At 45.4% G+C, this 26,801-nt stretch overlaps 1 protein-coding gene across 4 annotated transcripts in view; it reads left to right on the top strand.

Annotated features, from left to right (window-relative positions):
- PRDM16 (PR/SET domain 16) overlaps positions 1-26,801 on the top strand; it is a 233,027-nt gene that overhangs the window by 119,978 nt on the left and 86,248 nt on the right. For all 4 annotated transcript variants that reach the window (XM_087915002.1, XM_087915003.1, XM_087915000.1 and 1 more), the window contains exon 3: positions 23,439-23,489. In XM_087915002.1, the coding sequence (XP_087771128.1) occupies positions 23,439-23,489 (51 nt within the window). The remainder of the gene's footprint in view (positions 1-23,438; positions 23,490-26,801) is intronic.

Below are 26,801 nucleotides of genomic sequence, written 5' to 3'. Positions count from 1 at the left end.
AGTAGGAATTGGGATTTTCAGGACCCGGGAGAGCTCCACAGAAGACAGACTGTGCAAGGACGTTGAAAGTCTACACATTGTCCTGGACTTTACATGTAGCCTTTTCTATTGGATGACGACGACTCCTTCTTCTTCTTCTTCTTCTTCTTCTTCTTCTTCTTCTTCTTCTTCTTCTTCTTCTTCTTCTTCTTCTTCTTCTTCTCCTTCTCCTTCTCCTTCTCCTTCTTCTTCCTTCCTTCCTTCCTTCCTTCCTTCCTTCCTTCCTCCTCCTCATTCTTCCTTCTCTTCTTCTCCTCTTCCTCCTCCCCATTTTCCTCATTCTTTTTTTGATGTCTGACTCCAAAATAACAGGGACCTCAGAGATCTTCTAGTCCACCCCCTGCTCAGGCAGGAGACCTTATGCCATTCCAGACAAATGGCTGCCCAGTCTCTTCTTTAAAAATCTCCAGTCTTGACCCTGGATGACTCCAGATCATCCCGAAGAAACACACTAGTGTGAATATCCAATGGAGACTAAGCAAAATCCACCATTTACAACCTAACCAGCTGCCATGAGCAAAGTATGCTCACATTGGTTAACCCTAACAATGTGCATATTAGTACCATGTCGCACACCCATTTTATCATGGACAATACAGATTCTTTTGATTATAAAATTTGAACCTGAAATGCTTGGGTTCTTGGTTAGTTCCCGGAATTAAACCATTGAACACTTGATAGCCTAGCGAAATGAAGGACCCAGCTGCCTGGTGAGTTTTTCTCCAGCGTTTCTTTTGTCAGGTGAATAAAAATTCAGAATTACTCCCTTTTAGGATGATAATCTATAGTTTCTAACTTCATCACAATCGACCCTGCTGGAAAGTACCTTCAAGGCTGGATATATCCACCAATCTAGCATGACTCATTTATGACTGCACCACTGAAGGTCTTGGGTAGAGGAATTTACTGTGTGGACAACTCATTCCCCCTAGGAGTCCAATTTTAAATATTCTCTAAATATACAGTATTTAGAGGGGGGGCGGGGAAAGTCCAAAAATAGTTAGAACGTCCCTGTCACAGTCTGTTTTCAAAAATAACTTCTTCTCCTGATTTGACTTGGTTAGGGTGGTGAGCATTCTGAAACATTATTTGAAGAGCACAGCACCTAAAAATGCAGTATTGCAGGCGGACTCTGCCACACAGCCAAGAGTTCGACCTTGCCCAACTAAAGGTCAACTCAGCCTTCCACCCTTCCCAGGTCAGTAAAGTAAGGACCCAATAGGCTGACTCTGTAAACCACTTTGAGAAGGCTATAAAGCACCATTAAGCGGTATATACCCGTCTTAGGGGTCTCCAAAGTTGGCAGCTTGTGGACTTCACACTCCCAGCATAGCTGGCTGAAGAATTCTGGGAGTTGAAGTCCGCAAGTCTTAAAGTTGCCAAGTTTGGAGACCTCTGGTCTAAGGGCTATCGCCAGCGATGGGATTCAGCCGGTTCGCACAGGTTCACGAGAACCGGTTGTTAAACTTTCTGAGCGGTTTGGTGAACTGGTTGTTGGAAGAAATCATTAGGGCAGAGAACCGGTGGTTCAATTATTTGAATCCCACCACTGCTCTTATTTGTTTTGGAAATGGGTCACCGCTGTGTTTTGTTTTTAAATTCTGGGAGTGGATCGAAAGACAGAAATATCTCCCCGTTGTTATTCCTGCCCTGAAGGCTGCAGCTCATAAAATGAATGCTAGATAACTTGTAGAAATCCCAGATCAGAGCCCCCCCCAAAAATAGTTCAAATGAAAAGTCAGTGGTTTATAGTAGCATCAATTTGAGGAAACCAGAAAGCCCGTTTTTGGCAAAACACGGCGGTGTGTTCAGACACAAAGCACCTCCAGTAACTGTGTTGAGCTGCTAAAAATAATTCAATTTTCTTGGCCTGTTGTGAAACGGAGAAGAAAAAAAAAGGTAAAGAAAATCCAGAGGAATCCAACTTTCACCCTTTGGGATCCTTAGCCCTATCGAGATCTCTTAGATCTTTGGATGGATTAGGTTTAAACACGTGCAAATTGGCCGTTTCACGTATGTGCCTGAATTCGGAGAATCTCAGGCTTGCAAATTTCATGGTCAGCAAAAAAACAGCAGTCTGCCAAAATGACTTGTGGTGGCATTAACAGGCCACCATGAACGATGGTATCTATTACTCTCCCCGCAAAATAGGTCTATTTGGGAAACATCTATGCAAAAAGAAAATAGATTTGACTTGGACAAATAACCTTTCCTCTCCCACTCCCCACTATCCACCCTTCTTTCCTCTCCATTCTGCCTTCCTTCCTCCCCCTCTCCAACTTCTTTCTTCCCTCCTTCCCTCCCTCTCTCCCCACTATCCATCCTTCTTTCCTCCCTCCCTTCTTCCTTCCTCCCCCTCCCTCTCCAACTTCCTTCCTCCCGTCCTCCTTTCCTCCCTCTCTCCCCTTCCTTCCTTTCTTCCTCCCTCCCAGCTTTCCCAAGTATATTTTTCTGGATTATTCACCTCCTTTCTTCCTCCCTCCCTCTCTCTCTCTCCCTTTCCCTCCCTCCCTCCCTCCCTCTCGCTCTCTTAAACCCTCCCTTCAAAGCACCAATCACCCCTCACCAATTCTGTAATTATGGCGAGAGAAAACCGAATGCAACTCTAAATTTTCAAGCGTGCATTTTTTGGGGGGTGGGAGTGGAAACAGGCAGAATTTGTCAGCTCTGAAATACAGAGCTTTTTTTTTTTTTGCAAAAAAAGTGGTGTGTTGGAATGGGCAAAGAGAGAGAGAGAGAGAGAGATGGAGGGACAGAGAGAGAGAGAGAGAGAGGGGGGTAAAGCTGTCTCGGCAGTAGGTTAATTGGAGAATGGAACCAGGAGTAAGATAGAAGCCGCTGCTCCAAACAGACAATACACTAAAAAATATATATATATAGGAGGACCAGCTGGGATTGTTAGTGAATTAACTGAAGTCAGGAGCCCCTGAATGGAGCTTACAAGTAAAGGGGAAATGAAGGTTAGGGGTATAATTCAGTCTAAATTAGGTAGGCCATTCATACCGCATAAAGGGAACGCTGGGCGGCTTTTTCTCCCGGAGAAAAATGGGCAGGAAAGCTTACTTTGTTTGAATTTGGAACTGGGGGCCGACTTGAAAGATGTCTCTGAAAAGCACATTCTCTCGCATGGATTTCCAGAAATGCCAAAGCAATTGAACTTACCTGGCGGACTTCATAGACAGGCAGAGTTGAGAGGTCAAAGTGGGTGACCCTTTCCTTCCTCCATCTTATACGAACCGATTAAGTAAACAGCCCATCGATCTGTCTGAACTGGGGTCGACTGTCGGGAACTTCAGCCAGGTTGTGGGCAGCGGGCTGGACTAGATGATCCTGCAAGGTCCCCCCACACCCACCCAAGGCTGTAAATCTGTTAAGATCTGGGAAGGGTTTTATGGGACAGGTTGGACTAGAAGACCTCCGACGTCCCTTTCCAACTTGGCGTTTTCTGTTTTTGGAACCAGGGGTGCAAGACATGGGATGAGTCCAACTCCTGACGGTGGGCAGAGTCAGCCTGCGATACGGCGTTCTTACCACTCGGCCGCCGGGACTCCTGTTGCTGTGCACCAGTAGGGACTGGAGTCTAAACTGGTGCTTCTAAGGCACAGGGGAGTGCAGCTTTCTTAGCTGTCTTTTTTGTCCCTTTAAAAGAGCCGCAGCCTAAAAGACACGGACGCTTTGATGAGCTGCGGGTGGGTTTTTATTTTATTTTTATTTTATTTTTGAGATCAACCCTCCAAAGGTGCACAGGCTCAGAGAAAAGGAAGCAACTTCTAATTTAGCACGAAAGATTCTGATTATTTCTATTTCTGTCTCTATTTCTATTGTCATTCACTTCCCGTTACGCAAGGTACTGCTTGTAAGCGCTCTGTGCTTCAGCCTTGTTAGAGACCCCACACACTTCACTTTAGGGCTGAGTTCCTCCTCCTCCTGTCCCTGGAGATTCTCAGTCATCCAGCTCACCTTTGTCCCAAAGGTGTTTTTTTTTTCAAGAGGCAATTGGACAGAACTGGAAAGAAAGTCCAATTGTCTCTTGAAAAAGGACCTTTGGGTCTTCCTCCTCCTTCTCTTCCTCCTCTTTCTCCTCCTCTTCTTCCTCCTCCTCCTTCTCCTCTTTCTCCTTCTCTTCCTCCTCCTCCTTCTCCTCTTTCTCCTCCTCCTCCTCCTCTTTTCTCCTCCTCTCCTCCTCCTCTTTCTCCTCCTCCTCCTTCTCTTTCTCCTCCCTTTCTCCTCCTCCTCCTCCTCCTCCTCCTCCTCCTTCTCCTCCTCTCTCCTCCTCCTCCTCTTCCTCCTCCTCCTCCTCCTCTTTCTCCTCTTCCTCCTCCTCCTCCTCTTCCTCCTCCTTTCTCCTCCTCCTTCTCCTCTTCCTCCTCCTCCTCTTTCTCCTCCTTTCTCCTCCTCCTTCTCTTCCTCCTCCTCTTCTTCCTCCACTCCTCAGGGTGATTCCCACAGCCCACTCGCAGGATGTGCTAAAGATCCCCGCATTCTTTCTCCGGAGTCCGGTCTCCTAGCGCAGAGCCTTCTGGGTCAGGTCATAAACAGGGGGACGCTCCCTCCGTCCCTCCCTGGAGGTGGCCTCTGACAGGATTCCCCACCCCTCATCCCCCTTCAATGGCCTCCACTTAAGAGAGACGCTTTTTCCCTTCAGGTACCAAAACCAAGCCGGCCCTTTTTTGTGTGTGCAGGAGGAGGTCCAAATTACAGAGCCCAGATAATCATCATGCAGATGAGAAGCCTCTCCGTCCGTCGTCGTCGGCAACACCATCACACTTAACAGGGCACAAACAGCGTCCTCTTTCTCCGGCCCATTCTTCGCTAAAAGCTTCTCCACAGTGGGCCGAGCGCCTGGAACACGGGAGGAAGAAAGCGAGGGGAAGGGCGAGGGTCTTAGCGGAAGGCACACAATGGGATTTTTTTGGGGGGGGAGGGAGAGAGGCGGGCAGCCCTGGCTCCTAAAAAAGAAGGAAGAAAGCCTTTTCAAAAAAAAAAAACCAAAATTATTTTATTTTATTTTAATTTGATTAATCCTCATGTCGCTCCTTGGTGACTGTCAGATCCGGAGTGACAAGGGGGAGGGGGGAGGGAAAGAAAGAGAGCCCATCACCGCGTTGTACCTAATCTGGGCTCCTTTTCACCGTCCCCTCCCGGGCCCATCCGTGAAGGGCAGCGCCACCGCCGACTCCATTCAATGCTAAAGCCAGAGACTGGGAAGCGAGCCAGGCTCCACAATGGCCGAAAGGACAAATTGGACGGGGGCCTTTGTTTTAACCATCCACACGGACCCTCTCCTCCCTGCTCTCTATGCCAGCCGTGCCACCGCTAAACTCCAGCGTTTGTTCCCTCCGTTGCGCTGGGGCTTTGCTCCTCCCTAGAGGAGCTGAAATGCCGGCGTTGGCAGGCGGAGAGGTTCAGAGGTCTTGCGGGGCGGGCGGGGAGGAGGAGGAGAATCCAGGAGTTGGGAGATTTTGATACTGAGAAAGAATCTCCCAAGCCATCGATGTCGTCGGGTCTGTTCCAGATACTTCTTGTTGTGGCCTGTCGATTCGCTCCCTCCAGCAGCCGAATCAACGGAGGAGGAGAAGGCCTTGGGAGACAGGACCAATAGCAAGGCTCCGAGCGGGAAGAGGGAGTGGAGCTGTCAGAGAGAGAGAGAGAGAGAAAGAGGCAGAGCCTGGGCCGTCCACCGGCCTTCAGATGGAGAATCAACAGCCCCCAGGTCTGGAGGTGACCGATGAGGAAAAGGAAGAACAGCCGGGTCTAGTACTGACGCACAGATGCACAAAAAGCAGAGAGGAGAGGAGGGCAGTGGAAATCTATGGGCCGGTCCTTGGGACGGAAGAGCCACAGCTGCTCGTGAAGCCCTACCCACGCTCTGGGGACAAGAGGCAGGGGGCAGAGATCAATAGATGTGGCAGACAACTGCTCACCTCCCAGCTGGATGGACAAAGCTTGCGGCGCGAGAGAAAATTTTTGCCAGGACTACCGGCACTCCTAATAAGGAGAATCGTTGCTTCAGCTACAGAGGGTTTGTCACGTTTGGGGGATCTGGGTCAGAACAGGTCAATGGAGGAAGAACGACTCATCTGTGAAGATCCGAGAAAGGTCCAGGAGCAGCCATAGTTGTGTCAGTTTGCAGAATCCTGCTTGAGTTGGACGATGGTGCTGGATTGAAGTTGGGTCCAACACTAAAGTTCCAGGGAATGATTTGTCTCTGGTTCTGAATTCTCTGTGTAATTCTCAGCCGTGAAGGAGAAGTTTCTGTAATAAGGTTGTTATCTAAGGCACTCAAAAAAGAAAAACTGGTAGCCACAAGAAAGGAAGAGAAGATTTGGCCTCCAGTTCTTCCAAACACCTCTGACTGGTGGAACCTGATAGTGACCTTCTTCATGACAAACCACTTCTAGATTAGCAGATTAACAGAGTTGGAAGGGAGGTCCAGCACACACGCACACACACACACACACACACACACACACACGAGATGCTACACCATTTCTGACAGGTGGGAGTCCAATCTCTTCTTGATGAAGCTCCCACAACTTCTGAAGGCAACTTCTGTTCCATGGATGAAAAGATGAAAGGCCATTGAGGTTGGTCCAACCAGCTCACAAAGATGAGCAATTCTACACTGGGAGAACGGGAGAAGATGGCCTCTCCTCCTCCTCCTCCTCCTCCTCCTCATCTTTTCCTCCTCCTTCCTCTTCCTCTTCCTCTTTTCCTCTTCCTCTTTTCCTCTTCCTCTTTTCCTCTTCCTCTTCCTCCTCTTCCTCTTCCTCTCCTTCTCTTTCTCCTTCTCCTTCTCCTTCTCCTTCTCCTTCTCCTTCTAAGTTCTTAACCCTTAGTTAGGCCCTCTCCACCCACATCACAAACCAACCATATTTCTTCCCTGGGGATCAGCACAATTCTTCCAGGATTTCTTTCTCTCTTTCTCAGTTTCTTTCTTTCTCTTTTTTTTTTTTTTTTGACAACTTTCTCTGGGCACAAATGAACCCAGCTGTTTCCCAGTTGATGTGTCTTTCAAATGTGTTCACTCATAAGTCAATTTTATCCCATTTCAACATGTCAGTCGGTGACTGCTTGATTGATTGGCTGGGAAGACGGAAGGAAGAAAAAAAAATGAGGGGGGGGGGGAGAAGAAGAAAGCAATTCCGTGGCCGCCAACATCGAAATGTCTCTGTTTAAGCATACGTTCTTTCAAAATATGTATTTCTAAGTGGCGTCCCCCGTACCTGTCGCTCTGAGCATTGTGTGCGGAAGCTTACTGGAAGAATCGTAGGCGGGGAAGAGAATTCACTGGACTGATTATGTGAAGGTCATCCTGGAAGTGGCAAGATCCCGAGATCTCTACGTTTTATTTCTGATTTCTTAGATAAACCTGTGGGGTGTGTTCAGAACTCATCTATTACTGCAAACCTGCTATTATTATAGCCTTTGTGGGTGTGCTGGATGGTTATTTGAATCCTGTTGCACCCGAAATACACATTTGGCTCATTGTCAGAAGAATAACAGAATGACAGAGAGTTGGTAGGGACCTTGGAGGTCTTCTAGTCTGACCCCCTCCTCAGGGAGGAGACCCTAGACCATTTCGGACACAGGATGGTCCAAATTGTTCTTAAAAACCTCCATAACTCACAAGTTATTCAACTGATCAATTGTTCTCTCACTTTCAGGAATTTAATCCTTAGTTGCAAGGTTACTTCTCTCCTTGGTGAGTTTCCACCCGTTGCTTCCTGTCCTGCCTTCCAGGGCTTTGGAGAATAGCTTGACTCCCTCTTCTTTGGGGCAGCCCCTGAGATATCGGAAGACTGCTATCCTGTCATCCCTGATCCTTCTTTTCACTAGACTAGCCAAGCCCAGTTCCTGTAACCGTTCATCGTATCTTTCTTCCTCCATCCTGGTTGCTCTTCTCTGCACTTTTTCTAGAGTCTCAACCTCTTTTTCATAGTGTGGTGACCAAAACTGGACGCAGTACTCTAGGTGTGGCCTTACTCAGGCTTTATAGAGTGGTATTAGTACCTCCCTTCGATCTGGATTGTATCCTTCTGTTAATGCAATTTAGGGTTGTGTTGGCTTGTCTCCCAATGATCGTGAGAAAATTGGGGCCACATCTGGAGTAATTGGGATTTTGGACTGGTTTGGGTGAATATTTCCTTTCCCCCTCTCCCCAATTCCCATTCTGGAAACCCCCATAACTATCTCTCCCTCTCTCCTCCTTTTTTAGGCCTTCTCAATCTCCTCTTTCTTTTCTCTCTCTTTCTGTCCACGTCGGCAACCTCATTAATCAATGTCAACCAGTTGTGGGGTGTGTGTGGGGGGGCGGGAATACAAGCCAACCGTCCCCTTCCCCACTTTCACACATCCCATTGTTCCTGGGTCAGGGAAGAAAACTCTTTTCAGATGTCTCCTGATACGGCCAACGACGACAACGTAGAGACAAGACGGCCAAGCGGGACGAATCCAAGACAGAAGGACCCCAAACGAGAAAAAGTAGAATTAAAAAAAAAAGAGAGAAAAAGAAGGAGGGAAGGAAGGAGAGAGAGAGAGAAGAGAGGCCTCGCCCTCCCCTCCAATAAATAACTCCCAGCAGTGATCATTGAAATTATTCGTACATTTATGAAAACATCCATTGAAGACGGACGTGTATGATGGCCTTTGTTTCTCCTCGTGCGCCGTTAACCTTTCGTGGAGTATGGGCAAAGCCGGGGCGGGCTACACAAAGGCCTCCCTTCTCCACCCCTGGGAAAAAAAACCCCTTTGCTCCCATGGGGAGCCAAGCCAGGAGGGGAAGCAAGCGGTCCGGGCAGGGGGATTTAGGGAATGGGACGAGGGCAGGGGGGTTCACCCTGACGGACAGCCGCCTGCGGACGGAAGCTTCCCCCGCGCAAGGTCCACAAGGAATGCACAAACGGTGCTTCCACACCGGGGTGCGTGCCCAAACTCCAACAAGGCTTGCTGAGCCCCGAGAATTTAGAATAGAATAGAAGAGCAGAGTAGGGAGAGAGACCTCCGAGGTCTTCTAGTCCACCCCCCGTTATGGATTAACCCTTTTGTCTGAAGCGGTGTAGGGTTTCCTGCCTCAGCCAGGGGTTGGACTAGAAGGCCTCCGAGGCCCCTTCCAACTCTGTTACTCTATCTATTCGAAGTCTTGTGGCTTCTGGAACGTCCTTCTCTTCACATCAGGATGTTTCCCCCTCCGGGAAATGAACGCGATAACTTCCTTCGTCTCCCTTCCTCTCGTCTTTGCCCCCATAGAAGGCGGATATCACGATCGTCCCGCGATGGGGCCACCTTGGCCCTTCGCTCCTCCTCCTACTCGTGCAGGGAATCGAGCTAGATAACCTCCCAGGTCCCTTCCAGCTCTATCCCGATTGATTGTAGATGGATTGGAGGAGGAGGAGGAGGAGGAGGAGGAAGGGAGAGTCTCTATTATCTTTAGAAACTTTGAAATAAAAGGCAGGGCCGCAATTAATAGGAGAGAAGGCTGATTAAAGTTATGAATGAATGAATGAATGAATGAATGAATGAATGAATTCTTTACCGGCCAAGTGTGATTAGACACACAAGGAATTTGTCTTCGGTGCTTACGCTCTCGGTGCACATAAAAAGAAAAGATACAAGAACAAAAAAGTTAGAGAAACTGAAAAGCTTGTCCTTCTGCAAAATGTAAAGCCAAGTTGAGTATTTCTAGCACAAGTGGGCGTTTGTGCATGTCACCTAGGCACCCCTCCCCCACCGACCCAAACCACCCCTCACCCCACAGTGCAAAGCCCCCCCACTTCAGTAAATCTGCTTCTCTCTCTCTCTCTCTTTCTCTCTCTCTCTCTCTTTTTCTCTCTCTCTTTCTTCTCTCTCTCTTCTTTCTCTCTCTCTCTTTCTTCTCTCTCTCTCTCTCTTTCTCTCTTCTCTCTCTCTCTCTCTCTCTCTCTTTCTCTCTCTCTCCCCCTGCATTGAACCCGACAGATCATTGGCATCGGCTGGACAGGCCTCGACATCTCAATCTGGAAATTGTCAGCTCTGTTGAAAGGAAGGGCTTCACACTGTGACAGAGAGGCCAGGGCTGTTTTATTTTTTTATTTTATTTTAATTTATTTTTTATTTTTATTTTTTTAAAAAAGAAATTCGGGGCACCGGGCCCAGAAAACAAGATTGACTGGCCATGCTGCGAAATGACCACTGTGCCAACCGGGGATGGCTGGACCCGCCAGAGGGAGAGGGGAGGGGGAAAGGGGTCCTGGGGTCCCCACCCTGGGAACACCAGCAGGGTGAATTCAAAAGCTCTGGTGGATGGTTGTCCACCCAAAAGGGGAAAGACCCTCCACTTTGGGGAAGGATAAAAGATTATTTATTTATTTATTCATTCATTGATTGGATTGGATTGGATTGGATTTGTCAAATGCTTATAATACCATAGAAATAAGAAAAGAAATAAAATAAGTGTAAATACATGAAATAGGCTGAAAAAACAGCTTCTACCCCAGGGCAGTAGCGTTGTTGAATTCTACTGTATAGTGTGCGGTGTTTGTGCGGTGTCGGGGGTTTTCAATTCAACGTGTGGAGTGTGAAGGTTGTCTGTTTGTGTTTATTTTCAAGGTCATGGTGTGCACCGAAGATGGTGTTTGATTCCATGGTACGAGGTGCAATGACCATAAAATAAACTGAATAGGTACGGATAAATGGGGACAATACGGTGTGCGCTTATGCACGCCCCCTTATAGACCTCTTAGGAAAGGGGTGAGGTCAATAGTGGACAGTTTGAGGTTAAAGGAGTGGGGGGTTAGAGGATGTAACAACAGAGTCAGGTAGAGTATTCCAGACATTGACCACTCTGTGGCCGAAGTCGTATTTCCTGCAATCAAGTTTGGAGCAGTTTACATTGAGTTTGTATATGTTGTGTGCTCTTGTGATGTTGTGGTTAAAGCTGAAATAGTCATTAACTGGTAAGACATTATAACAGATGATGGTATATACTATGCGTAAGTCCAATCTTAGCCAGTGTAGTTCAAGGTTGTCTAAGCCGAGAAGAGAAGAGAAGAGAAGAGAAGGAGAAGGAGAAGGAGAAGGAGAAGAGAAGAGAAGAGAAGAGAAGAGAAGAGAAGAGAATGAGAATGAGAATGAGAATGAGAATGAGAATGAGAATGAGAAGAGAATAGATGAGAATAGAAGAGAATAGAATAGAAAATAGAATAGAGGCACGTCGCTTTCCCCTCTTTTCTCGTCTGGAGTTCTGGGTTGTTGGTATTTTTGGTGGTGGGAGGACATGGGGAGGAAGGGACCAGACTCAAGAGAAATGGGCTTGAAAGCGAGGGGATCAGCCAGCAGGCATCCCTGGGGAGTCGATTAGGGCAAAGAAAGACAGGAATTGGCCGGAGCAAGAAGGGATACCTTAGCAATTCCACATCCGGACACTCTTCCAAAAGGAAGGATAAGCTGTGCTCCCCCTCCTTCCCTCCCTCTTTCACTCTCCCTCCCTCTCTCTCTGTCCCTCCCTCCCTTCCTCTCTTTCTTCTGTCTCTCTCACCCTCCCTCCCCCCCTCTCTCCCCCGTCTCTCTCACCATGGATAGGATGCGATAGGTAGATAAGTAGGTGGGTAGGTAGGTAGAGAGAGAGAGAGATGGGTGGTTAGATGGATAGATAGATGCATAAATGGATGGATGGATGGGTGGGTGGATGGATGGATGGACAGACAGACAGATGAAAGATAGATAGACAGATGGATAGAGATAGATAGATAGATAGATAGATAGATAGATAGATAGATAGATAGATAGATAGATAGATAGATAGATAGATAGATAGATAGATAGATAGATAGATAGATAGATAGATAGATAGATAGTGAGACAAGAGAACCAACTCTGGGAAATACAACCACCTGCCTTAATGAAAGAATCCAATCCAATCTTGGATCCTTCCTCAGAGCTGGTGAAAATTCAAAGTGACCAGCCTCCATCACTCATCTATGTCTCTCAAATAGATAATCAATTCCCGCGAAAGCATCCATAATCATATCCTGACATTTATGGCTTTCTGGTTGGCTTCTCTTTGGGGGGCGAAGGGAGTGAGTGGGGCCGAGATGAATGGCTCTCCTGTCGCCAAAGACAATTAAATGGGATCCCGGTAAGAGATTTAATACCATAGAAATATATTTATTTATTTATTTATTTATTTATTTATTTGAAGCCGTCCAGGCCGTGCATAATTGAAGAAGAGGGTATTGGAAAGTCCAAAGGGATATAAATAAGATCCTTGCCCACTTGAGTAAATGGAGATGTCAAGACGGGTTGAAAAGATTCCAGAATTGACCAAGATGGGCCTGGATTTGATCTCTGCAGGAAATCTTGGATTTTCCTGGATTTTTCCTGTGGACTGCTGTCCAAATTCAGGTGGAAAACCTTTTAGAAATGAGAAGCTGAGGGCAAGAAGGGGGGGCGGGAAATAGCAACCCCCAAGGCACTGATTTTAAATTTGAAGTAAGCTGCTACTGGTTCGCCCAAGCTGGAGCAAACTGATAGCAACTTACCCCTGAACATAATCCTCGCTGCTGTTACAACATGTAATATCAAATATATAACTTTTCTCACCTATTTTTTTCTGACATTATACCTGTGATGACCCGGAGTGTGACACGAACGTAACAAAATCCAAAACGTACATAAATGTCCTTTAATGCCTCCAACTTGGCCCCACGGTTCAATAATTCTCTGTTGGAGATAAAACTCATTCAAAAATAACCTTCCAAAAGAAAGCCATACAGTCCGAACTTAATGAGTAGATAGAGGTGAAATAAAAAAAAATCCAAACAAGCTACAATGAAGGAATCTCCACAATGGACCAGGATACTTATTACCAACTTCAAGGAGATAACAAGGCACGGTCTGTTGGAAGGACGCCAACCAAGATAACTTCAACCCAAAATAAAACACGCTTTGCTTGTGGCAGCGCTGTGCTTTAATCATCTCTCTTATATACTATTCTCCCCAGCTGCAACCAATGAAGGGGATCATGGCCGCTTCCTCTCTCACAAGCCAAGTTGTTTCCTTCTCTGTTCCTCCCTGCATGCCCTAGGATGGAGAGGGGATGGGCCTGGGTCCTCGTCTGACTGCCCAGCCGGCCTCTGCCCTTTCCCAACCCCCTCCACAACCTCTGGAGCCACACTTCCACTCCCTGTCGGCTGTTCCTCCTCTCCCTCAGAGTCCGACTCCAACAGGGGCATGACAATACCTAATAAAAACAGTTCAGGTTTAAAATCTACATGTTTCCCTATCATCTTTTCTAGCCACCTGTGTACCTTTGCCCGTTTTTTGTTTTGTTTTATTTCTTTGCTTTAACACAAGCCCCAATATTCCCATTCTGGTGTGGTTTCCTAACCAAGCCGCGTCAAATAAGTCAGGTGTTCATGTAACTTATAACTAAGCCACAGAAACTCGACTGGTGTTCTCATTTTGCTGTAGGTACATTTAAAAAATTAAAAAAAAACCCCCACAGCTAGAGGTTTTTGTGCGTTGCGCAGAGACAGAAAAAGAGACAACTGCGTGATGGATTTCTGCTTTCTTAACCCAAAGGAGATTTTCTTTTCCCTTCCCCTTTCACCGACACTAAGCATTAGAAAACCATCTTTCATCCCTGGCGCAGTTTAGACACCAGGCCGCTAAATTACAACTATGCGGACACTTTGAGGGGTTTTGGTCCCAAAACCAGCCTTTTCCTATTGGAGTGATCGCTTTATTTGCTTTGGACTACAACTCCCAGCATCTCTGACCGCAGGGCATTTTGGCCGATGCCCTTTAGAAGATCTTGGGGGTAAGCCAGGAACTCCGAATGCTGGCGACAAAGCGGAGGCTGCCGTAGTTATTCCACTAGTGAACATACAGATGTGTTTTATTATCATCAGACCTTGCAACCTTGAGAAATCCAGCTCCTTAAAGGCTCAGATTCTTGCAAAGTGTTTAGAGAAAGAGTTTGTTTGTTTGTTCATTATATATATATATATAATGTATGTATGCATATATATATATATATGTATGCATATATATATATATATGTATGTATGTATATGTATATGTATATGTATATATATATTGCAAAGTATTTAGAGAAAACTTTTGTTTGTTCTCTCTCTCTCTCTCTCTCTGTGTGTGTGTGTGTACACACACACACACACACACACACACACACACATATCGCTATCTCTGCCTGATCCATCCATTTAGGCTTGATTTCTTGAACTGCAGGCTTCAACACCCCAATGTTTTAAGCAAAAAATAATGATCAATTCCAAATTCCAGCTTTTCACCATTTGTGGGTTTGGTTCAATAAAACGTTTAAATTCTATAACTTCTGCCTTGAGTTTTCTCTGCGCGTAAATAGGGTTGACCTTTAGCAACACGTCTACTTGGAGAAGTCTTGAAACATGTTTAGAAAGGCATAGGGGAAAAATATCACATTTCGAACAAATATTGTGACTGCCTTTGGAAAAAAAAAGAATAACTTGCAGTTATGAAATTAAAAAAAAAAAAAACATGTTAGGCACTTCGCTAAATGGCTAAATTCATTTGTGAAATATCTTGTGTATAATCCTCTCCTTTTCCCCCTGTTATTGTTGTATTGTTTTAATTTAGAACGATGACCATTGGTGTGTCTGTACACACCAGTGTGTTAAAATAAATAATCTAAAATCACCAGGATGCGCCAACAATCACAAGTGTAAGAAATGGGCATAAATCACATTTTCCCAGTGCCGCCGTAACTTCAAACAGTCACTAAATGAATTGTTGTATGTTGAGGATTACCTGTATGTGCTTTTTATTTTATTTTATTTTATTTATTATTATTTATGATTTTATTTCATTTTATTAATTCTTATTTCTCTTCATATCCGGCTGAAAATCCGGCTTCACCGTATGTTTTGGCTCCAATTGCTTGCAGGTCTCGCTGCCGCCACTGATAAAATCACACCCCAAAGAGGTGAATTTGAACCCACAACCATGGGACGGGCTTCCCATCAGATTGCATAAGGAATCCCAAAAATTTAGACTGGGATTGGAGGAAGTGCAAGGGCAAGTTGGATTTTAGACAGCTGGCTGGTGTTTCGCGTAGAGTAAGCAAGCACACGACAGGCCACCCCTGAGCAGCACCCATTTTACTAGAGAGAGTAAGCAGTAGAACTAGACACGCATCTCAGGAACAACAGAGATGATTCCTAGAGTGGCAACGTGAGACATGAAAGAACTACTATAGAGAGAAATGATAGAGCTGCATATAAGGTAGACATAACCAGGGATGGGATTCTGCCGGTTCAGACCGGTTCGGGCGAAGGGTATGCTCACCGAACCGATTGTTACACCAGTTGAATCGCACCACTCGACATAACACCTGCGACAGCTGGAAAGCATTTATGGGCTTGTTGTGGTGTTGTTATTTTGGACATTAGCTATTTTGTTTGTTCGATGGCTTAGTTCTTTTGGAATGATTTCTGGGTGGGGGGAGGGAAACTAGTGAAAAAGAGGGGTGGGGCCCAGCTGTTAGTTTCAGGCAAATAAACAGGATTTTATTCCCCACCCACCCACGCACCGACCCCCCTTTTAGCTTGGCACCTTAAAAACAGAACCAATTTTTGCTTTCCAGCCCCTTGTGGCCGGCAAATAAGATTTGGGGGTTGCAGAACTGGGGGCCCTGCCAATTTTATTATGTTTGGAGGTTTTACATTAGCGAGAACTTTCCTTCGTGGTGAGTCCAAAATCTGTGGCCATTTGGCCGCCTTGGGATAAATGGTTATTTATTTTGGATGCCTGTGTTTCCCCCAAGCCCCCTCCCTCCCCAAAATGTACTTTAATAAACCCTCTTCAAGAGTGTCAAGGAATTTATCTGGCTGCGTCGTGTGAACATTTCTGGGGTCCGTGATTTATGGGTCAGGAGAAGTGCTTCTTGGCAACGGGGTGGGTGGTGGGTGGGAAGGAAGTCAAACTGGGGAACTCTCGCAGTAAATACCCAGAGTTGGCTTTTTCTGCAAAAGCTGCGTTTTGGAGACACAAAGGGGAACTGCACATTTTCAGCGGGTTTCTGATACGAAAGATAATCCGAGGAGACAGGCTTGCGCTCGCAAACTTGGAAAACTTTTAATTCCTTGATGCCTCCCCCATGTTTAAACGCGGATTGTTGGTTTGTCCTGTCATTTCCAACGACGAATTCAGGGCTGGGAAGCGGAAAGGAAGGTGGATTGTTCAGAGTTTGGCTGAATCCAAACCTTGGTGGCACATGGCCTCTAAACAGCTGCAGCCTTGCGTCGGATGAAATCGTAGAGGCAGAATCGTCACGCTGGATTATGTCCTTCTCTTCCCTCTTCCTTCTTCCCTTCCTTCTTCTTCTTTTCCTTCCCTTCCCTTTTCTCTTCTTCCCTTTCTTTCCCCTTTCCTTCTCCTTCCCTCATTTCAATCCTCAGTCATTTGGTTCCCATTAACCTTCATTTAATGCAGAGATGAAAACAAGCTGTGAGAATGAAGGGTGTGGGGGGGGCTAGCTGGCCCCTTGTGAATACCACGTTCCCCTCCCAGACGAGGGGAAGACGTGAGATGGAAAAGTGACAGCCCTGGGATCCGGTCTCCGTTTCCCTTCCTATCAGAAGATGGACTCCAAGCGTGTGGCTCTCCCTTCGCTCGCCTAAACCCTGGCCTGCACGACTGAATCCGCCCCAATGCTCTTGATCCCTAAGACTGTCGGTTTCCTTTTAGCCTGCGCGCACCTAGCTTGCCCCTAAACCAGCATTAAACTACAGCTTAGCACCCCCTGCGAACCTTCTTTCTGTCCTAAAAAAATAAAAATAAATAAAAATTATACGATCCATCTGTCCCCGGCTGGTTAACCTGACTTGGCCCAGTTTATCCCGCATGATTTATGGCTGTCTGGAGATTGAAAAAGGAAACGGGTCCCAGTTCATTGCTCTCTTCTCTTGGTTCCCTTTGGCTGCTGAGGTGCCAGTTGTAATAAATCACCCATCTATAATATCCTGCTTTGCTTCTTCCTTCTTTTTCCTTTTCCTTGGTCCAGCTTGCAGTGTTCCCTCCGTTGAGTTGGACCGATTTCTGAATAATTTTTATGGCGTCTGATGGAAAACCCTGCGTTTGGAACCAAGGGGGAGAAACCCAAAAACAGAAAACCAAACCCCTTAGCTACGGCCTCATAATAAAACAGTCCAAGAAAATGGTCCTTTTGCAACGACAGCTTCACGAAATGCCAACTGTGACCGGTCCAGAACTGAGATAATAATTTTTTCCAATAACTTCACATTCAGGAATGGCTAGCTTCCCATCAAAGTTCCTTAACAGTTTTCCTTACACAATGTGGAAGTGATAATAAGTTGCCTTTCTTGGCTTCCAGTATTATTTTTATTGTTGTTGTTGTTGTTGTTGTTACGGTTGTATCATTCTAACAATCACAATCACACAATCGGGAAGCTGTGAGTTCGATCCTAGCTTAGAGGCAGATGTCTCTCTCTCTGGGCACACTGAGTATATATCTGCCGAACAAAACTCCTATTTTATTCTATTCTATTCTATTCTATTCTATTCTATTCTATTCTATTCTATTCTATTCTATTCTAATTCTATTCTAATTCTGTACTATTCTGTACTATTCTATTCTAATTCTGAAATTCTATTCTATTCTAATTCTGAAATTCTATTCTATTCTATTCTAATTCTGAAATTCTATTCTATTCTAATTCTGTACTATTCTATTCTAATTCTATTCTGTTCTAATTCTGTTCTATTCTATTCTATTCTATTCTATTCTATTCTATTCTATTCTAATTCTGTACTATTCTATTCTAATTCTATTCTATTCTATTCTAATTCTATTTTATTCTATTCTAATTCTGTACTATTCTATTCTAATTCTATTCTGTTCTAATTCTGTTCTATTCTATTCTATTCTATTCTAATTCTATTTTATTCTATTCTAATTCTGTACTATTCTATTCTAATTCTATTCTGTTCTAATTCTGTTCTATTCTATTCTATTCTAATTCTATTCTATTCTAATTCTGTACTATTCTATTCTAATTCTGTACTATTCTATTCTAATTCTATTCTGTTCTAGTTCTGTTCTGTTCTGTTCTGTTCTAATTCTCTTCTCTTCTCTTCTCTTCTCTTCTCTTCTCTTCTCTTCTCTTCTCTTCTCTTCTATTCTATTCTATTCTATTCTATTCTATTCTATAATTTGGCTTTGCACAATCATCCTTTATACCAAGGGTCTTCAAACCTGGCAAGTTTAAGACTTGTGGGACTTCAACGCGCAGAATCCCTCAGCTAACATGACTGGAGGAGGAATTCTGGGAGTTCAAGTCCACAAGTCTTAAAGCCGTGAAGTTTGAAGACCCGCCTCCCCCGGTTTATACTTTATACCCATCGTCCACGGCTCCAAGGCAGATCATTCCCACCCACCCATATTCTTCGCCCCACCGATCTCCCAGAATGCCTCCTGTGTCAGGATGAAAAAAAAAAACAAAAGAAAGGAAGGAAGGAAGAACGAGAGAGAGAGAGAGAGAGAGAGAGAGAGTAGAATTTGCCACTCAGTCGCCTGGCGGAGGGAATAAAATATTGCCTCCCCCTTCACGCGCCCCCCGACAATAATATTATCATCTCAAGCATAACATTACCCAATTGTGCCGGAGATTGTTTCAACAGCTCTTAAGCGCAAACTCACCTGATACTCCGCTTCCATCTGTTGTGAGAAAACAGCCTTTTTTTCCTCGTCTTTTTCTTCGAAAGAGAGAGAAAGAAAGAGAGAGAGAAGCAATTATAGGCTTCCAAAGGGAAGGTTAATCCACTCGGTCGCTGCGTTAACCTTTCTCCGGATTGAATATCGGCCGTGCGCCGGAGTCTTCCAAACTGGAAAGAAATGGGGGGCCACGGTTGCCTTTCTCACCGTCGCATCCCCCGCTCTTTGCTTCTTTCATATCTTGCTTGGAGTGCCACCACCACCACCCCAAAAAAATCTTTACAAACGGTGTTTTCTGAAAAAGGTATAGTCCTCGAACTTACGACAGCTCGGTTAGTGGCCAAAGTTCAAAGAAAAAAAGCGACTGACGGCCGTTTTTCACACTTACGGCTGTGGCAGCCTCTCTCCCCCCCCTCCCTGTGGTCACAACGACCGACATTCTGGTGCTTGACGAGCGCGTCATATTTACAACGGTTGAAGTGTCCCCTTTTGTGACCGTCGGATGAGCAAAGTCAACGGGGAAGCTAACAGAGCCACTGGGCAACGGGGGGAAAGAACGGAGGTGAAATGGATGCCGTTCGGTTAAAGGTCAGGAGAACTTTGGGTCTCCATTGCAGCCATAAGCCGAGGACTTACCGCTGTAACGCTTGAAGTTTGAGCACTAACGCAAAGCGTTTTCTCCTGTCTCAATCTGCACGCAAAAATCTCGATGTATCTTTTCGATTCTTCCTTTCGGCTGTAAAGTTTTAAAACTTCCCTGGCTGCTTGTTCTTCGCAGGATTAAAACAAAAAACACACAAACACACACTAAGATTTACTAGGATTTCCCTCCTGGGATTAAACCGAAGGAGGAAAAGCCAAGGAGGCCGTGTGAGATACCTGTACAAGCCATAATTTGGCATGCCCCACCTTCTCCAGATCTCCTTTTCGGATGCCTTGGGAAAATTCTCATTTATTATTATTATTGTTATTATTTTAAATCAGTCAGCCCCGAGAACAGAGCAAGAGGGTTTATTTTTAGTAGGCCGGCAAAAGTTTTATCTTTTCCACTTCGCTGGGACTTCTCAAAGTGACAGATAGCTGACGATTTGATTTGTGTCACTCTCCGGATGCTGCTTGCTTGATCCGGAGAAAGGGAGTCAATTCATTCGGCCGCCTGGACAGGCCTAGTCAGACCTTGTGAGAGAGAGGTGGGAGTTTTTTTTAGGGGGTGGGGTATCAATCTGACATTCTCCATCTTTTCTGTCAAGGTATCAAGCCAGATTAAGTTGTCAGACAATTTAGAAGGAAAAGAAAAAGGGAGAAAAAAAAGAACAACAGCCTGGGAAATATCAAGTAAGTTGGAAGGGACCTTGGAGGTCTTCTAGTCCAACCCCTTGTTCGAGCAGGAGACCCTCTGGCCAGTGAGGGCTAACCTTTTGGGGCTCCTGTGCCAAAAACTCTGCACATGCTTGCGTGCCAGCACCCAGAAGGCAATGCATGCGCGCCCCTGACCCCTGCGCACGCAATCCCCACCCCTACCCCACTTACCTACACTGCGCCTCCCAGCTGATTTTCGGCCCCTTTGAGGCCTTTTTCGGCCTCCCAAAGGCTTGTGGAAGCCTTTGCAGGCCGAAAAATGGGCCGGTTTCATCATTTACTATTTCCGGAAATACAGGAAGTGATGAAACGGGCCTATTTTTTGGCCTGCAAAGCCTCTGGGGGCCAAAAATCAGTTGTGAGGATGGAGCACCCACAATTTCTGAAGGCAAGTCTATCCACTGGTTCCTTGATCTGGGATTTGAGAAATACAGAATAACAGAATAGTTGGGAGGGGCCTTGGAGGTCATCCAGTCCAACCCCTTGCTCAAACAGGAAACCCTCTACCTGCCTTTCAGACAAATGGTTCCCCGATCTCTTCTTACTCCATTCCGCTGGTTGATTGTTCTCATCCTTATCAAAATTCTCCTTACTTCCAAGTGGCTTCTCTCCTTGATCGCTTCTTCTCTGGGTTTATTTTTCCGCGCCTCCTTAAGGATTCGAGCCTCTCAAGCAGCCAAATTATCCTAGAAGACAATTTCTTTCACCTAAATCCAGCACAGCACTTCCAGCATTCATAGCCCCAAAGAAATACGACATTCCTCATTTAGATACCGCATTTCCCCCAAAATAAGACCCTGCCTTATATATCTTGCCACCAAAAATTTTTTGCCGCCAGGTCTTATTTTTGGGGGGGGACGTCATCCACTGACCAACCTCACGTGCATGCGTTGCCCCCTGGCCTCCTTTGGAAACTTCTTCTTCTGTGGCTAGCAAGCCTTTCCCGAAGGACTCTGCAGCCGATAGGATCGATCCTGAGCTTTGTCCTCAGCTCCAGAGGCCTTGGGGAAAGCCTTGCCAGCTGCAGAAGAAATGGGCTGGCCAGGCAGGTGTCGGGGTGTGCGAGGCCTGGCTACACCTGTCCAAAGGTAAGTAGTAGGGTAGCTCCGCCTCCTCCATCCCCACTCTTGCTTAAATTTTACCTGTCCACTCTGGAGTGGGTGGGATCTTGGTTAGGGCTTATTTTGGGTAGGGCTTAGATTGGGCGCAAGTGTAAAAAAATCGAGCTAGGACTTACTTTCAGGGTAGGTCGTATTTTCAGGGAAACAAGGTATTCGGATTACAGATAATCTTAACCAACAGACTCTCCCAAGCAATCGAAGAAATCCATCTCCCTTTTTATCCCTTTGTCAATACTGAGGTCACTCCTCCCGCGGAAAAGGTTGCTGGAGAACGAATGGAAGGGCCTGCCCAACCCTTCACCTTTTAATTTATTCCCTACTTTGCTTTATTAAAGTCAGATTCGGAGCTCCAGATATTAAAATATATATATATATCAACCTTCTTTTAAGCGTCGCCGGAGAAAGGCACAGGTTTTTTTTTAAAAAAAGGGACGGATGTTGTGACCTGTCTTGCTTCCTCCTGTCCCCTTCCTGCCACGGTTGTAGAATCAGAGGGCTGGCAAGGGACCTCAGAGGTCTTCTAGTCCATCCCCCGGGGCAGGAACCCCGTAGCATCCCAAACCCAATGGTTGCCCAACCTCTTGCCGAAAAACCTCCCAACGATGGGACCAACCACAACTTCCTGGAGCCAAGCCGTTCTACTTCGCAGTCAGAAAATTTTCTTGCCCGTGGTGGCTTAAATGCTGTGTATAAACTCGGAAAGGGTGGTTCGCTCGACGAAACCACCATCGGGAAAAAAACCTGGGCTTCACCTGACCCGAATTCCGCGATTCTGAGAAGATTTCCAGCAGAAAACCAGGCTCCGTGCCAGCGGACAATTGTGTGTTGTCGCCAAATCTCACAACTACCCTTCTCTTTTCTTTCTTTTTTTCTCCCTCCCAAACTCAAGCTGAGAGACCAGGAGAAAGAGAAACAGCTGTTTGACATCCTTATTTTATATTATTTTTTATTTTTAAATCGCCTTCCCCTTTGCATTTCCCTGGTGGAAAACGCACACACACACACACACACACACACACACACACACGAGACGGCCTAACGATTTATTTGAGTGCGTACGGGGATGACTGGGTAATATTACTATTTACACAAATCATTGTGATCTGTCTGGGAGAATGTAATCAAATTAGGGCTAAATGCAGACGGGGCATGCCAACTCGTAAACTGTGCTTCAAAAAGATTCACATGGCGTCTCCTGACATGTTCAGTTACCCAAAAGTGGGGAGGAATTGCAAAAAAATAAAATTAAATTAAAAAAAAAGAAATCTCAAAGAGCCCAAATGCTTTCTGGTTTTCCAACACGGAAGGAGGGAGGAGCGGGGGAAAATTGAGATTTATTTATTTTTAGCAGCCTGATTTGGGCCTGCAAAAACTTCCTCCTCCTCCTCATCTTCTTCTTCCTCCTGTTCTTCCTCATCCTCCTCTTCTTCTTCTTCCTCCTCCTCCTCTTCTTCTTCTTCTTCCTCTTCTTCCTCTTCTTCTTCTTCCTCCTCCTCCTCCTCCTCTCCTTCTCCTTCTTCTAAATAACCTGACGATTCTTGACTCTTGACGAATGTCTCTTTTCTTTTATGGACACTGAGAGCATTTGCACCAAGACAAATTCCTTGTGTGTCCAATCACACTCGGCCAATAAAGAATTCTATTCTATTCTATTCTGTTTCTGTTTCTGTTTCTGTCTGTTTCTATTTCTATTTCTATCCTATCCTATCCTATCCTATCCTATCCTATCCTATCCTATCCTATCCTATCCTATTCTATTCTATTCTATTCTATTCCATTCCATTCCATTCTAAAACAATATTCCGCATGAATAGCATCCCGGCAATCCCCAGGATGCTACCAAGGGTCATCACCATGAATAACGGTCCTAAGTCACTTTATTTTGAGTGCTGTTGTAACTTTGAAACGGTCCCTAAACGAGCTATTATAAGTCAAGGACTACCTGTACTTATTTCCTACCTAAAATTGGGCAGCCTTCTCATCTTACAAGTCTTATGGGGACAACAGAGGCGGGAAAAAAAACGTTGCAACCCTTTTCTCCTGACTCTTGGAGTGCTGGGGAGACATGGGCACCCCCGGAGATTGCAACGGGGGGGGTATTTAGAGGTCCAAAATCTTCCCCTTTGTAACCTGGTTGGATTCGAACACGGCTTACAAAACGTCTCTCCGTCCCAAGCTATCAACTGATGGTGTCTTTTTCCTTCCAGCAAATCCTCACCGATACCGAGACAGGCCTGCAGGACGGCTGCCTCAAAAAGGTAAGGTGGAAAATTCCCCAAAGCTGCGTGATTTTAGTCTTTGGTTCTGGTGGGAATTCAAATTGAATTTGATTTATTTTTAAATGGTTTTAATTGCAAGAGGAGGGGTGGGGGCTGTCTCCTTACCGGCTTAGCAGTGGCGGAATTTGGCTGGACTTGCTTTTATTTGTTTCTTCCATTTTATTATACCGTCTTCTCACCGTTTGCGGCGACTTGATGGATTCTTCGCCTTCCTGAGTCGGCCCTCTCGATTGGCGTGACGTTTTTGCGTGCTTTCCATGCGATACCCCTGTTTGTAGCCTTTTAGACTGTCGGGTGAAGCTCAATTGTTCTCCAACTTGATTCAGAAGTGCAAATACTCAACTTCCCCACACATAATTCAGAGGTGGGCTGCTGGGGGATTGCAGGTGCACTTTCCGAGATGGTGATAATCTAGATGCGCCTGGCTCTGGGTGGCAAGTTTGTGAAGCCATGCGCAGATGCACCTCTGCCCCAGCGCACCGAGATCTTCTCCCTTCCTTTCTCCCCAGAGGTGGCCCATAAACCAACCCTTTCAGAAACCGAATTTGGGGGCCGTGAATTGGGGAAAAAAAAAGGGGGGGACACGCTTGAACTTTTTACCCTGTTCATCTCCATAACTCACGGGACGTGCCTCCGGGCCGGAGTTACGCAGGGACGAGAGATATATGGGAGTTTAGACGTTCCCATCGAGAGAAATGCGTGCTCGGCTATTTTATGAAATATCTCACGCACTGGAAAAACTTCCCCGCCACCCTTTCACATTCACAACATCCCAAAGCAAACGTATTATTTTGCTTTGGGGGGGTTCTTAAAACTCTTTTGTGCCGGTGGGGGGGGGAGCCAGGCCAGTTTGGGGAATCTATTGTGTGGACCCGTATTTCATGATTCTGCCTCGGTCCCCGTCCTTCTTGCTTCCCCAAAAACACAAAACATCAAAAACTCTTAATATTTGAGCCAGGCTGTAACCTAAACACATAGTAAAGAAGCGGCGTCAGGGGTTTACGGGGGCGGTTCTCCATCATCTTTTTCAAAAGGCAACTGGAGTTGGTTTGTTTTATTTTTATTTAAAGACATTTCGCTTCTTATCCAAGAAGCATCTTCAGTTGGACGAGAATTCAGATTAACAGAGTTGGAAGGGGCCTTGGAGGTCATCTCGTCCAACCCCCCCCCCTCCACCCACCCAAGAAGGAGACCTACCTATACCATCTCTGACAGATGGCAGTCCAGTCTCTTCTTGAACAACCTCCAATGATGAAGCTCCCACAGCTTTCAAAGGCAACTTCTGTTCCATGGGTTGGTTGCTCTCACCGTCAGAAAAATCTCTCCTTATTTCCAGGTTGAATCTCTCCTTGACCAGTTTCCATCCATTGTTCCTTGTCTGGTCTTCAAGGTGCTTTGGAAAATAGCTTGACCCCGCCTTCCTCCTCTCTGGGGCAGCCCCTCAAATATGGGAAGGCTGCTCTCCTGTCTCCCCTGGTCCTTCTCTTCTTCCCTAGACCAGCCAGGCCCAGTTCTTGCAACCGTTCATCGTGTGTTTTAGCCTCCAGTCGCCTCATCATCCTGGTTTGCTCTTCTCTGCACTTTTTCTAGAGTCTCAACCTCTTTTTTTATACTGTGATGAATCCTTGCCAGACTCCTCAGTCCATATCTTGGACCAAAAGCCCATTTTGGAAGTTCTCTTCCACGTTGGCCTTTGCTGGAGTTGCCATGATGGAGATCTTAGGACCACTGCATGTCTAATATGCCGGATTTGAAGTTGGTTCCTTCCTTCCCCAAGTCCCAAAACAACCCTGTGGTACTTCGCTGAAATCTTTTCCAGAAGAACTTATACAAGAGGTGGGTTTCTAAGGCTCCATCACCAGAGGTCTTCAAGAAAAGATTGGACCACCGGATGATATAAGGCCTTGGTCGGGGGTTGGACTAGAAGACCTCTAAGGTCCCTTCCAACCCTAGGTTTCTGGGATAAACCCTTTTGTAGTAAGAACCTTCCATGTTAGCAAGTTGTTCTTGCCCGTAAATGAAGATTGAAAGGAACTTTTTCTATCTGGCTGGCTTGAGATGGGAGGAAAAAAAAATCTGCTTTATTTTATTCTATTTTCTCCTTCCTCTCAAAGGGATTTGGGAGATCTCTTTCTCCACTACCTCCCCGCTTTCCGTCTCTGTTTACTTAGAGGGAATTGCCGAAGGGGCTACTGGAGAGAAAACATCTGTGAAAGATAATCTATAGAGTTATCTATCTATCACTCTTAGCCGACCCCAGCCTCCCCAGAGAGCAGGCCGAGGAGACTGGAGTAAGAGGGCTTTGGCTGAAGGGGGCTTTGGGGACGAATAAAGAGGCATGTTAAGGACCTGCTAAAATAGATGGGCCACGTTATTAAAACGCTGTCACAGTCTTATCAACCTCCAATGAGACAGGCCTTTGGCTCAGTCTCACACACACACACACACACACACACACACACACACACACACACGAGATCTGGATTTCTTTTCTGATTTTTCCAGGGAGTCTTCATCCATGAGAACAAAAGACTAAGAGAGAGAGAATAGAAACACAGGCAAGATTAACGTTTATTTTATTTTATTTTCTAGTGGATATCTCCATTAGTAAGAATAAATTAAAAGAGTAAAGGAGAGAGAGAGAGAGAGAGGATGGATAGATGATGGATTAAATAGATGGTAGATACAGATGATAGATAGATAGATAGATAGATAGATAGATAGATAGATAGATAGATACATAGATACATAGATAGATAGATAGATGATTGGTAGGTAGGTCGGTAGGTAGGTAGATGATAGATAGGTAGATAAACAGATAGATAGATAGATAGATAGATAGATAGATAGATAGATAGATAGATAAGTTAGGTAGGTCGGTAGGTAGGTAGATGATAGATAGGTAGATAAACAAATAGATAGATAGATAGATAGATAGATAGATAGATAGATAGATAGATAGATGATAGATAGATAGATAGATAATTGGTAGGTAGGTAGATAAATAATAGATAGATAGAAAGAAAGAAAGATAGATAGATGATAGATAAGAGATAGATCTCAATTAGCAATGTAAATTTTGGGATCAATTCTGGTCGTAAGTTAAGGTCTACCTGTATACATTTCATTGAAGTACTTTCAAGGGAGAAAAAAATATTCAAACCCAAAGTCAAGAGGAATGGAGAAGTCCCTTCGATATTACAAATTCTGTATTTTGTCCGTTTTTTTTCTCAGTAGCACCCTAAGAACTCTGCTTCAAGAAATGAGCACAACTTCCTATCCTCCTGAAAC

The sequence above is a fragment of the Pseudonaja textilis genome, chromosome 18 (genome assembly GCF_049901715.1).
Source record: "Pseudonaja textilis isolate UNSWEBS1 chromosome 18, rPseTex1.2, whole genome shotgun sequence".
Taxonomy (NCBI): Eukaryota; Metazoa; Chordata; class Lepidosauria; order Squamata; family Elapidae; genus Pseudonaja; species Pseudonaja textilis.
Note: the sequence above shows the minus strand (reverse complement) of the source record. Positions and strands in the feature narration are given on the sequence as shown.